Source organism: Anopheles bellator, chromosome 1 (genome assembly GCF_943735745.2).
Source record: "Anopheles bellator chromosome 1, idAnoBellAS_SP24_06.2, whole genome shotgun sequence".
Classification (NCBI taxonomy): domain Eukaryota; kingdom Metazoa; phylum Arthropoda; class Insecta; order Diptera; family Culicidae; genus Anopheles; species Anopheles bellator.
Window position 1 is genome coordinate 12522666 of NC_071285.1, and position 11690 is coordinate 12534355.

The 11690-nt window shown below is 51.4% G+C and overlaps 4 protein-coding genes across 4 annotated transcripts in view; 2 read left to right on the forward strand and 2 right to left on the reverse strand.

Annotated features, from left to right (window-relative positions):
* The first annotated feature begins 468 nt into the window (after positions 1-468).
* LOC131215035 (uncharacterized) lies at positions 469-2893 on the forward strand. The gene is made up of 5 exons (XM_058209412.1): positions 469-588; positions 742-780; positions 968-1242; positions 1323-2623; positions 2690-2893. The coding sequence occupies exons 1-5, from the start codon at positions 469-471 to the stop codon at positions 2824-2826; spliced, it is 1872 nt and encodes a 623-aa protein (XP_058065395.1). The 3' UTR covers positions 2827-2893.
* Positions 2894-3652: 759 nt separating this feature from the next.
* LOC131205730 (large ribosomal subunit protein eL20) lies at positions 3653-4686 on the reverse strand. The gene is made up of 3 exons (XM_058197959.1): positions 4612-4686; positions 3913-4269; positions 3653-3831 (listed from the first exon to the last, which is right to left on the reverse strand). The coding sequence occupies exons 1-3, from the start codon at positions 4627-4629 to the stop codon at positions 3673-3675; spliced, it is 534 nt and encodes a 177-aa protein (XP_058053942.1). The 5' UTR covers positions 4630-4686; the 3' UTR covers positions 3653-3672.
* Positions 4687-5038: 352 nt separating this feature from the next.
* Positions 5039-7542, forward strand: LOC131205729 (cysteine--tRNA ligase, cytoplasmic). The gene is made up of 2 exons (XM_058197958.1): positions 5039-6919; positions 6987-7542. Exons 1-2 carry the CDS (start codon positions 5195-5197, stop codon positions 7488-7490), a joined length of 2229 nt encoding a protein of 742 aa, XP_058053941.1. The 5' UTR covers positions 5039-5194; the 3' UTR covers positions 7491-7542.
* Positions 7543-7647: 105 nt separating this feature from the next.
* LOC131206641 (uncharacterized) overlaps positions 7648-11690 on the reverse strand; it is a 12006-nt gene continuing 7963 nt past the window's right edge. The window contains exons 2-5 of the mRNA XM_058199297.1: positions 11132-11299; positions 9942-11058; positions 9709-9860; positions 7648-9637 (exon numbers count right to left, since the gene is read on the reverse strand). Of these exons, the coding sequence (XP_058055280.1) occupies positions 9515-9637; positions 9709-9860; positions 9942-11058; positions 11132-11299 (1560 nt within the window). The 3' untranslated portion in view covers positions 7648-9514. The remainder of the gene's footprint in view (positions 9638-9708; positions 9861-9941; positions 11059-11131; positions 11300-11690) is intronic.

Sequence of the window (11690 nt, forward strand, 5' to 3'; positions counted from 1 at the left end):
TCACTGACGGATTAGAGGAAACCGATACTAGTTAGAGCAAAAATGCAAAAATGCTTTTGGTAACGCTACCACCGCGAACTAGCCGTTGCTGAATTATTGCGCACTAAATATTCAAAATATTGTTGACGTTTGAAAACAAAATGGCACAGTATTCCATCTAAAAGCACATCTTCCTGCTATAAGGTAAAATGTTATCACATAAGTAAGTACATAAGTTGTTTTCTAGGAAATCGGTCTTTTTGGTGGCTAAAAATCGTAAAATGTGCTCTCTGTTTTTAAAAACATTTTCAAACAATTGTTTCGCCTTCCGCTTGACAGCCAAACACGAAGCGTCGCGTCAAACGCGTCGCGCCTTCGCTGAACTGTCTAAGCAAAGCGCGAAAGCACCGCACCGTGAGCGAGAGCAGTTTGTAGTTTCGTCGCAGAAAACAAATAGTGTCCGACAATTAGTGTACTTTACGAGAAACAATGGTGCACAGCGAGGAGAAGCAATGGCAAATGATGTTTCTGTTTACGATCCCGGAAGCGGTGCAAGATGCCATCGTGTACTGCCAGCGCTCGTTACGAGATTTCGTCAGGCTTCACGAGGTATGCGAAGGAAGCAAAATTCAAGCTCCGAATCGATTACCATTTCCCCGTGACACCAGCAAAAAGGCACGCTTTGCTTCCGGTGCCGTTTTTTTCAAAATAAATTTAATTTTCTATTGTTTTTCTTCCTTCTCTTTATACGCGATAATTGAGACTTTGGCGGCCCAAATCAATAAGCTGGGCGGAAAGCAGGTAAGGTGCTGCGTATTTATTTGCCTAGCTGTTTATGTGTGCGTGTGTGTGCTCATCGGTGGCCAACGTAAAAACGTGCCACAGGAAAATGAAACGATACATTTTCCCAAATTTTCGTTTTTCACCGTCTTTTTTTCTGTTGGCTAAATTTCTGTTTCACTGTTTCGGTTTTCTCTCGGTCCGTTAGCGTATCAGCGCCAGGCAATATTTGAAGGAGTTGGAAGAGGAAATTGTCAGCATCGGAGGCGAACAGAAAATCCTCGTTGGAATGCTGACGGAGAACGTACGCAGCTTCCAATTGTACGTTCGTGTGACGAAGATGGTCGATATTGGGAACGAAATGGCCGACGGCTACGTATCGTTTCTCCTGCGTCGGTCCATGGAAATGCCCGTTGTGCCGAAGAAACTTCCACCGGGTGTCACAATTCGTCGGAGCGCTGCTGAACTTGCCGAGCACTATAGGTAAAATGGCGTGAATGGTTGGCAAAGGTGTTCTCCGCCTTCGAATTTGAATTTCAATTTATGATTGACTTTCCCTCTAGTATTGAAAATATCCTCAAACTCTACCGCGATGAGTGTGCCCGTAAATCGAAGCATCCACAGTGGCCGTCTGGTTCGAAGGAAGGCGAAGAAAAGCAGAAACCGAACGTTTCGAGCACGAAACGAACGGTAACGGTTAGTCCGTCACGGTCGCTGCTGAAGCGCACGCAGGAACGACCCAACGAGTTCGCGCCAGCAGTTATAAATGTTGCCGCTCGCCAAATGCAACGGCCATTTGAAGGAATCGGCAAACAACAAAAGCCACAACTGCAAACTCCTGTGGAAGTGAAGCGGGAATCGGTTGCACCGGTTGTGGCCCCGAGTGCCCCCCCAAGCAAACAGCCACGGAAAGAATTGATAGAGGTAAAGGTGGAGTACCCCGAGCCGAAGCAACAGTGGCCACTACCGAGCGGCGTGTGGAAGCCAGGTTCTCGCGGTAGGCCACCAAATGCAGCCAAAAGGGCTGCAGCTTTGCTAGAGGCGGCTCAAAAAGCGCAACCGAATAAAGTACCAAAGCTGCCGGCCGTTGAGCACGTGCAGTCGAGCAATGATTCATCGGGCGATGAACTGGTCGTGATGACGGCCGCGTATCGACAGAGTCGCAGTAATTTGCAGCAGGCGCTCGCCAACCTGGTCGGTCAGCGGAAATCTGACGAACCTGTGACAGCGCGACCAATGCTGACCGCAGCCGCCAATTTAGCGAAACGGATTAAACCTACGACAACGACCAACTCTACCTCCTCGGGGGGTGCTAAACTCGTCAAATACAGCTCATCAACCGTGGTCGAGATTTCGAGTGGTTCCTCTCCAAATTCACGCTCTTCGTCGCCCTCTTCGGGCGATTCGTTCGATCGCCGCTCACCGGTCAGTGACTTCCCGCCGATCGCTAGCGAACCACCCGTCCCGACGCCACTCAGCATCTACGAGCTGGAGCAACCGGTGTTTTTGAAATTTTTCGGTCTGTACACCCCCACAGAGGTGCAGGCGTTGCGCGAACGGAAACGGGAACGCAAGCGACGCAGCTGCAACAGCACCGAGCGAAAAGATTTTCACTACGGACGCCTCGATTACTACGAACAGCAACAGCGACGCCCCGTCTCGCAACGTCCCGTCCTGTACTCACCGCCCGTTACGGTTGCCAAGAAACGCAAAGCTCTTCCTCCTGCTCCGACGGTGGCAACGACTAGCTCAATGCAAGTTGTCAGCGGCAACAGTGGCCGTTCTGCTGCCGGACCTAGTAGATCATTTAAACACATCCTAAGCGGCTTAGAAGACACGAGTTGTATTGTTTGCTTCAAGCGGGGTAAGTGCCATGATGACCGCTGCAAGACTTACGGATACATGTAGGTTGTCTGCCCGCTTTTTTTAGGATACACCGAAGAGCTAAGTTCGTGCATGAACTGCTGCAACATCTACCATATCGATTGCCACGATTCCAACGACCCGAAGGCCAGCGACGAACTTTCACTCCGCCAGCGAGAAAACCTTTGCCCGAACTGTCTCTAGGAGGGCCCCACGATGATCGAAGCCGTTGCTGCCAAATTCTAATCGCTTTTGTTTAAGGCTTTTACTAGTATTAGAAGTAGATATTCCTGCCGCTGCATGCATGCAAATATTTGAATAAACAGTCCGTGTTTGAAGTCGTCCATGTAACGTTCGAGCAACAGTCGTGTCGGGCTCATTCGAAATGAAGAGAACCATTCGCATTGCAATAAAATAGTCAATTTTAGTAGTAACAACCATTACGAGTTCATAGGTATGGGATATGATCTTTCCAATCTTTTGACTTTGTTGCAACCGTTAGATTGATCCCGAGTTTGCTTTCTTTTGTATTAAAGATACCATGAGCTACGATAGCCTAACATTCGTCTCTAGATCGATCTTAAGTGTCAACACTTTATGATCTCGATCGTAATGTTGATTGTTGTCACACGGCATACTACGATTTGATCCCATATCCCAACAAAACTGAACTCTGAACACTATTTCGACCCAAATTTCGGAGATTCTCACGAATAAGAAACAAAGATCTTGCTTTTTTGGCGGAGTTTCACATGAAACTGTTCTTTTTATTTTTCACGTAGTTTTTTCACACACATTATTTACGTTCGCCATCGGTAGATGGTAGATCGCGGCACCGTAGCTAATGCGTTGAAAAACGTGATGACCACGGTGCAGGAACAGCAGCGTCAGGGACTCCCTTGAAGCTGCATGCGTCTCCTGCCCGTAACACATCCTGGTTTTGCGATTTTCCCGTTGTCACTGACCACCGGCATTGAATCCTTTTCTACACACCGTGCACCACACAAACAAGAACACATACCGCGCCGTGGTGTAACAGGGCAGAACACCTTACATGTAGTAGGTAACCGGGCGGCGGTACGAGAACAGCTTCCGGTAGCGCTTGTGGTGATAGCGCTGGACGAGTGGGAAACGAATCTTCGAATCGTGGAACTGCTTAATGTGAGCACGGCGCGTCTTCGAAGCCGCGATCGCTTCCACCTTGATGACCTGTTCAAAAGGGAGGACATTGATTTCTCGGTTGCAGTGCAATCGTCGGGGGTTCCACAGCGTGCGTGGAGCGATACCAACCTGAATCGAATGGGCACGGGCACGGTGACGGGAAGCCATATCGCTGTAGCACTGCGTCACGGCACCACCGACGGTCAGATCACGATACTCGCGGTACATGTTGTGCGTTCCGGAACGCGAATCGTACCGCAGCCAGATGCCAAAGTTTTTCACCTTCAGCGGCGTCTTCTCCATGATGCGCTTCACCGACACGATCTCGCCGGTGGCCTTCTTGAACTTGCGCAGCTGGCGCAAAAAGTACCAGAAACGCGACTTGGCCACAATCTGGTCCGGAGCGAAGATGTGCATCTTGAAGAGCGGCGGGTTCGGTTCGCGCTCCGACGGCAGCTTGCGCCCGATCACCTGGTATTCTTTCAGCTACAAAGAAAAACGGAAATAATAACATAACAGCAATAAAAAAGGGTCGCAAAGAGAAGGCGAAAGCTACAGCCACGAAATATGGTGCCATATTAATCCTTGTCCGTGTCCCGTCGCCCATTCGTTGCTCACAACATGGTTATTGTGGGGCTGACGGATGAGTCGCTGTCACTTTGCCGGACCGATGAACACAAGAAACGACGAAAGGGCAATTTCGGACACAAATTGGTATCGCATCCAGCACATTCCACTGCCCGCCGCAAGCTCCGGTCGTTGTTCATCGGTGGACACTCATATTTCGTGACAATAACTGGTAAAATTGAACAAAAATCGTAAATTTACCACTCCTTTAGCTTTCATCTTGACTGCGCTTCGTTGAAGAGGAAACGGAAAAGAACTTTGACAGCAGCACGCTGAACCGACGTTGACGGGAAGTGCTGTCAAACGTGGATCGAGGCGATGTTTTACGGCAGGGTGACCAGTGTCTGTCAAATGATTTCAATGCGCATTTACTCGACTTTATAGGTGAAACAAACATTGCTCCGATGAGCCTTAGCACAAGTAGTTAGATGGAAATAATAGTTTTAATTGCAAACAAACAAAAGTGTTCACTATTTTCGTTATTAATTTGAATTTTGTAACATTACCTGTTTCCATTGCATCATACGGTTGGCGATGTTTTATTGACCGTTGTGTTGGTGAAGTATGACCGATTGGCCGAAATCAAAATATTAGCTCCGGATGTCAGTTTCATCATTCGTTGGGAAAGCCCGCAAAAGCAGCTAATCCGTCTCCGAAAGCAAGCTGATTCATTGGCCAAAGGGACAGAGTTCACTCACAGCGTCGAGCGCCGGAAGTAGATAGTTTCATCGATCTTGTCGTTGGCGCTGTAATAAACTACCCACAGACTGCGGATCTTGGTCGAATGGCGAAACGTGTCCAACCGACGTGGCAGGTGCCGGAAGAGAAGCCGGCCCCTCGGCTGCATCTTTACAACAGCTTGACGCGCCGGAAGGAGCCGTTTGTGCCGCGGGATGGCCGTAACGTGCAGTGGTACAGCTGTGGTCCCACCGTGTATGATGCGTCGCACATGGGCCACGCCCGATCCTACATCAGCTTCGACATACTGCGCCGTGTGCTGGCCGATTACTTCGGCTACAACGTACTGTACGTGATGAACATTACCGACATCGACGACAAGATCATCAAGCGGGCCCGACAGAACCACCTGTACGAGCGGTACCTTGAGGAAGCGAAGGTGGCCCCCCTCGAGCGGTTACTCGACGATAGCCAGGAGGTGATGGCTGCGTTCCGAGAGAACGTCGCACGCACCACCGATACCGACAAGCGTACGATGATGGACCGGATGTTGGAGCGGCTAACGGTGGCGGTGGACAATCTCAGCCTTGCGGTCAGTAGTGGCGACGCAGCAAAAATCGATCAAGCGCAGGAGCAGTTGTTGCGCGACTCGAAAGATCCCCTCTCGGATCATCTCGATGCGAAGCGGGGCTCCTCGGTGACGGAGAATGCGATTTTCGAAACGCTACCGCGGTACTGGGAGGACGAGTTTCACAAGGATATGCGTGCGCTGAATGTGCGACCGGCCGACGTACTGACGCGGGTCAGCGAGTACGTACCGCAGATTGTGGCGTACATCGAGCGTATCATCGCCAACGGGCTGGCTTACGAAGCGAACGGATCGGTATACTTTGATGTGGCACGGTTCGATGGCCGCCCGCAGCACCATTACGCGAAACTCGTCCCGGAAGCGTACGGGGACGCGAAGCAGCTGCAGGAGGGCGAAGGCGATCTAAGCACCGGTGAAGATAGGTTGGGCGAGAAACGATCGCCGAATGATTTCGCACTCTGGAAAGCAAGCAAAGCGGGCGAACCGTGGTGGGCGAGCCCCTGGGGCAAGGGCCGTCCCGGGTGGCACATCGAGTGCTCGGCCATGGCTTCGGACATTTGCGGGGACTACTTGGACATCCACACCGGAGGCGTGGATCTCAAGTTCCCCCATCACGACAACGAGCTAGCACAGAGCGAGGCGCACGACGGGAGTAGCGAGTGGGTCAAGTACTTCCTGCACACGGGTCACCTCACGATCGCTGGCTGCAAGATGTCGAAATCGTTGAAAAACTTTGTCACCATTCAGCAGGCACTCGAACGCCACACGGCCACCCAGCTGCGGTTAGCGTTTTTGCTGCACTCGTGGAAGGACACGCTCGATTACTCCGACAACACGATGGAGATGGCCGTCCAGTACGAGCGGCTGTTGAACGAGTTCTTCCTCAACGTGAAGGATCTCACGCGCCATGTGCTGACGGGGCAACCACGCGATACCTTCGATCCGTGGACTCCCGTTGAGGCCGCGTTGGAGCGTAAGTTCGGTGAGACGAAAGCTGCCGTCCACGAAGCACTCTGCGATAACGTTGACACGCGAACCGCACTCGATGCTATCCGAGGGCTCGTGTCTTTGAGCAACGTGTACATTAAGGAGCACCGAGGTGCCCTCAACGCGCTACTTCTCCGGCGTATCGCTACGTACTGCACGGATCTGTTGCACATCTTCGGGGCCATCGAAGGACCACGGGGTGGCATCGGGTTCCCGATCAGTTCCGGTGGAGCTGGAAACACTGCCACGGGTGATGTAAGTGTTTGTGCCAAGTTTAGTCTAAAGCTAATTACTTACTTGAGTTTTTCCTTCTTCGAAACAGCTCGAACAGATCGTTATGCCGTATCTCTCCACGCTGGCCGAGTTCCGCATGGCCGTTCGCGAGCAGGCTCGCACGCTGAAGGCGACCGATATCCTTAAACTTTGCGACACCCTTCGCGACGATCTTCTGCCAGCGCTGGGCGTGCGGCTCGAAGATCGCGACGACGGGACACCGTCCGCGCTCAAACTGGTCCCGGCCGAACAGCTCTTGAAGGAGCGTGAAGCAAAACGAGCGGAAGAGATGCGCCGGGCGGAGGAAAAAGAACGTAAACGAGCGGAAACAGCAGCGGCGCAAGCGGCAAAGGATGCCCAGCGAAAGATTAACCCGACGGAGATGTTCCTCGGCGAGACGGACAAGTACTCGGCATTCGATTCGACCACCGGACTGCCAACGCACGATACAGAAGGGAAAGAAGTTAGCAAGGGCCAGCTGAAGAAGCTGCAGAAACTGCAACAAGCGCAAGAGAAGCGCTACCAGGAGTATCTGGCGTCGAGCAGGACGTGATCTTCACCAAACTACGACCCCAGTCAACGCATTTTTTACACCGTAACTTATCGAAAATAAAATAGCAACCAGAACGCATGATTCATGTGGTTTCTTCTTGTTTTTAGATGTTTTGTAATGTGTATATATTTTCGCAGAAAAAAATGGGTTCGTTTTGTTAATTTTTCTTAAAACATTGCTCTTAGTTCGCCCAAATATACGCATTTCTAGGCATCGACATAACATACAACTTCACTTTCTATAAAGTGCGATGTGTGTCCGGCGGGGGTCACAGCAGCAAGAAAGCCTTCCGCTCCTCTCGGTGGCTCCTCGTTGTCGATTTCAGTGGCGAAAGAATGTGAAAGTACCGAACCGCGCCTCGACCGCTGGAGAGAAGTGGTGTTAACGATCGAGAAGAAGACTCTCCTCGATCGTGTAAGAGGACAAACTCGGACGAAAGAGCTCAAGATGGTAGGGCAGAGAAGCACACCAAACACCTATTGCTTGAGTTGAGCCTTACGTTGCACATTATTGTTGTTGGTCTACGGTCGGCGGGATCGTGGACATTGAATTTCGTTCATTTTCGTGGCTCATGGCCACCCGTGGGAGTTTGCCTTTCGATGCACAAACACAAACAGTTGATGATTGGAGGTAGTTAAGGTTTCGTGGGTTGAGAAGAAGCGGATCATGCGGTGGACACAGTAGTAGGATCGGGAAAGAACCAAAACGGACGTAAAGAACTTGTGCTCGTCGACCCGCTTTCATATCGTGTCCGGCCGAGACCCTTGTGCTTCTTCTTGATTTCTTCCTTCTCTCGATATCTCGCTCGCGCGTACACGGTTGGACCCATTAAACATGTGAATGATCGATTAGGTGGTAGACTGTGGTGGTGGTAGAGGTGTTTTCTCCTTGAATTGTACTCGCAAAGATGGCAAAGATGGGACCGGTAAAACAATCGGATCCCCATCGAACAACGATATTAGTATCTACTAACGGACCGCTGGCATTAGAAGTAGAACGACGGCATACGAAATGGAGGGTATAGTAATAAAAACGAGAACCTTGCTTTAATGATTTCAGGATATACAGTTCTTGATTTGGCCAAATGAAATTCTTGTTCTGTCGGCCGTTCGAATGTGACTCAACATCAACGCCGGTGGTGATTGCCTCTGTATTGCTAGTTCCTGTGGTCGTACTTGCTTCTATGCTGACGTTCGTCCGCTTCTCGTCCGCGGATTCAACAGACAACGGACGCCTTTGCCGTATTCGGCGGCACCATATAGTCCGCTCTCTAACACTAATATTGTAACGATTAATAATCAAATGATACCCGATATTCGTAGGAGTGTAGCGCGGTAAAGTACACTATTCGTGGTAGTGATAATAGTAGTAGCAGTAGGCGGTGTGGAGCGGGTGCGTTATCATCGTCGCCGAGAAACTATCGAATCGAAGCGATTCATTTCAACACGAAACTTCGAAGCGCAAATTCAATTAGTAAAAAACATAGAGAGGTAATGGTTTTCGATTAAAATTAGAAAAAAAAGTTCCTCTTCAACACGTACACTACAGTTTAAAAACGCTGTCCCGCAAATTGTCTTCGATAGAGTATTTGAGGGGGGGGGAAAAGAAAAAAACTTGATTCAGAAAAATCAATGATCGATACCGGAACGATGCGGACCTAAAATAGAAACAAATTACTGTCCGAATCCCGGACTTCTAACGCATACGCTTTTACACACTTAATTCGACGCGTTTTCGTTTTGCTGCTGCTTTCCCACTCACTTTCGTCGTGATTCGCGTCTCCTTATCTCTTAGCTGTTTGAGGGGGGAGAGTGGTAAGCATAAGGCGACGCTCTCCACTATTGACCGGTCGGAGACAATCAGAACTGAGTCTGAAGCACTACGGGCAAACTATTTGGCCATCTTCAGAGAAGCGTAGGATAGCTGCCTGCACGCCTGTATAGTGAAAGGTTACGTGGCTTTCGCGGGCCCGCGGCGGACGCCAAACCCCTCGGCCGCTTGTTGCTTACGATCGTTTGCCGGCTTCAGATTTGCGACGGGAACCGCTGCACCTGCGGTCGAGGCAGATCACCGAACACGGCGTCCCCGTGGACGCTTTTGGCCAGCGCCTTTATGCTGGCCGCAATATCTACATTGTCCTCCGTCATCTGCGGTCGCGAACGCGAAAGAGAACAAATTAGCGATCGGCTCCGTGTTCCAATTGGTTCACGCTCCTTACCTCATCGAGATCATCTTCGTTCGCGCGGAACTGTGTCATTGTCTTCGGCGCCGAAATAGGAAGACTTTTCGCGATCGAGCTGTGCTGCCGACCGTACTGTTGGTAGCGCGGGATGCACACTCCGCCCTCCCGGTTGTTATTGTCGGTAGCGTCTGTGTAGGGTGGAAAAGGAAGAATCTCGAGATAAGCGCTGGTCCCGGGAATCATCGTCAGAGCCCTGGCTCTCCATTTACCGTCGAAATCGCACTCATCCTCGTCGGAGAAGGTATCCGGCGGTGGCGTTTTGTCGTTCTCCATGCCATCAATATCGAACAGGCAGTCTGAGTCGGGCGAACTTTGTTGCTGCTGTCCGCCGCTGAACCTAGCGTGAGAGCTCGCGGTGCCCGTCATCGTCAGATCACCGCCGGAACTGACCACCGGCGCTGCCATCGGTGACGGGTGATTGGCAAATCGATTTGTACTGATGGAATGTAGCTGCTGCGCTGGTGTGGATTTATTGTTGATGGCACCTAGGTCGATACTACCAGTAGTAGTGGTAGTTTTCGTGTGGTTGTTGTTAATGGTGTTACCTACGGTGGTGTTAAAAACACCCGCGCGGTTCTGGAAAACGCTCGCGGCGCTACCGGCACCACCATCGAGAGGTCCGACGACACTGCGCGCTCCGTTAGTTTTCGAGGCCACCGACGAAGAGGTGCTACCACCGCTAGCGGAAGTGGCCGCGATTGACGGTGGACTGTTGCCAGTCGACATTGGCATACACTCCGGTGTCGGTGGCGGCGTTTCCATCTCACTTCCTACGGCACTGGGCGTCACTGATCCGGTGCTGGTAGCGGCGGCAGCGAGCAGCTGCTCGAGCGCTTTCGACGAGTTCACCACCGTCGATCCGTCCTCCGTTCGTTGCTGTCCGTCGTCGCCCATCACCGGTTGCGATTGCTCCTCTTCTACCACCATGCGGCGATCACTGTCGGAGCGGGCCAACAAAGCGGTCCCGGCCGCGGTGCCACTTGCGCTATCTACTAGCTCAGGTACAAATGTTTGCGCTAGGAACAGAAAATCTTGCTCGGCCCGATCGCGGATGGCAGACAGCAGCTCGTTCTGCTCCTGAGTGAAACGAGCGATGCGCTCGTTGGCGGCCTGCGTTTTCGCGAGCATAAACTCGCGGTACGTTTCCAGAAGCTCGTTCCGATCGTTCGTACTGTCGACGGTGTTGGCGGCAGCGGTGAACAGGCCCCGGTACTGTTCCTTCCGGAAGAAGCCCCGGAAGCCGTTCGAGCGCGGATCGAGCACCAGTTTGTAGGTTTGTGAGTAGTTCTCTAGCGTAGCCAGCCGGCTAATCGTTTCATTGGTGGTCTACAGAAGTCAAACGGAAGAAAAGAGTCAACACTCAGGGACTTAGGCGTCGGCGAATCGCTACCCCACTTACCGCAAGCGACGCGTTGACGAAGAGATTCGACAAGTTTCGCGCATCGCGCGCAAACACGTGACAGTCACAGTTCACGCACTTCCCGATCTTCCATCCTTCGAACGGGATTGTCTTCAGCAGCGTCACCAGCCGGACGCGCACGTCGACCTCTGCCAGTGGTCCGATGGCCTATGGGGACGAGACGGCGTGAAAGCAAAATTATTTGTCAACACAAATAAAAAGAAGGGAAACTTTGTTTTTCAGCCGCACCAATCGCTCCAAAGATAATAAGACTCTCGCCGTGCTGGTGTTGCTTTTATTTTTAAAGAAAACACACATTAAAGTGACAAAAAACAGCCGTCGCCCTCGCTCGCGGTCGCTTTTTAGCGTCTACACGCGGAGTTGCTAGGTGGGTGGTGGTTGATTGGCGGCATGAAGTGCACTTTTTGTTCGAATATCTCTTGTAAGAAATCGCCAACGAGCGCGTCGGTGGTCGGTGTCGTCAGAAACCGTTCCTTCCCCATTTCAAGGTCACAATCACGCAACGATCGCGTGTGGCTTTTGCACAATACATGCACGG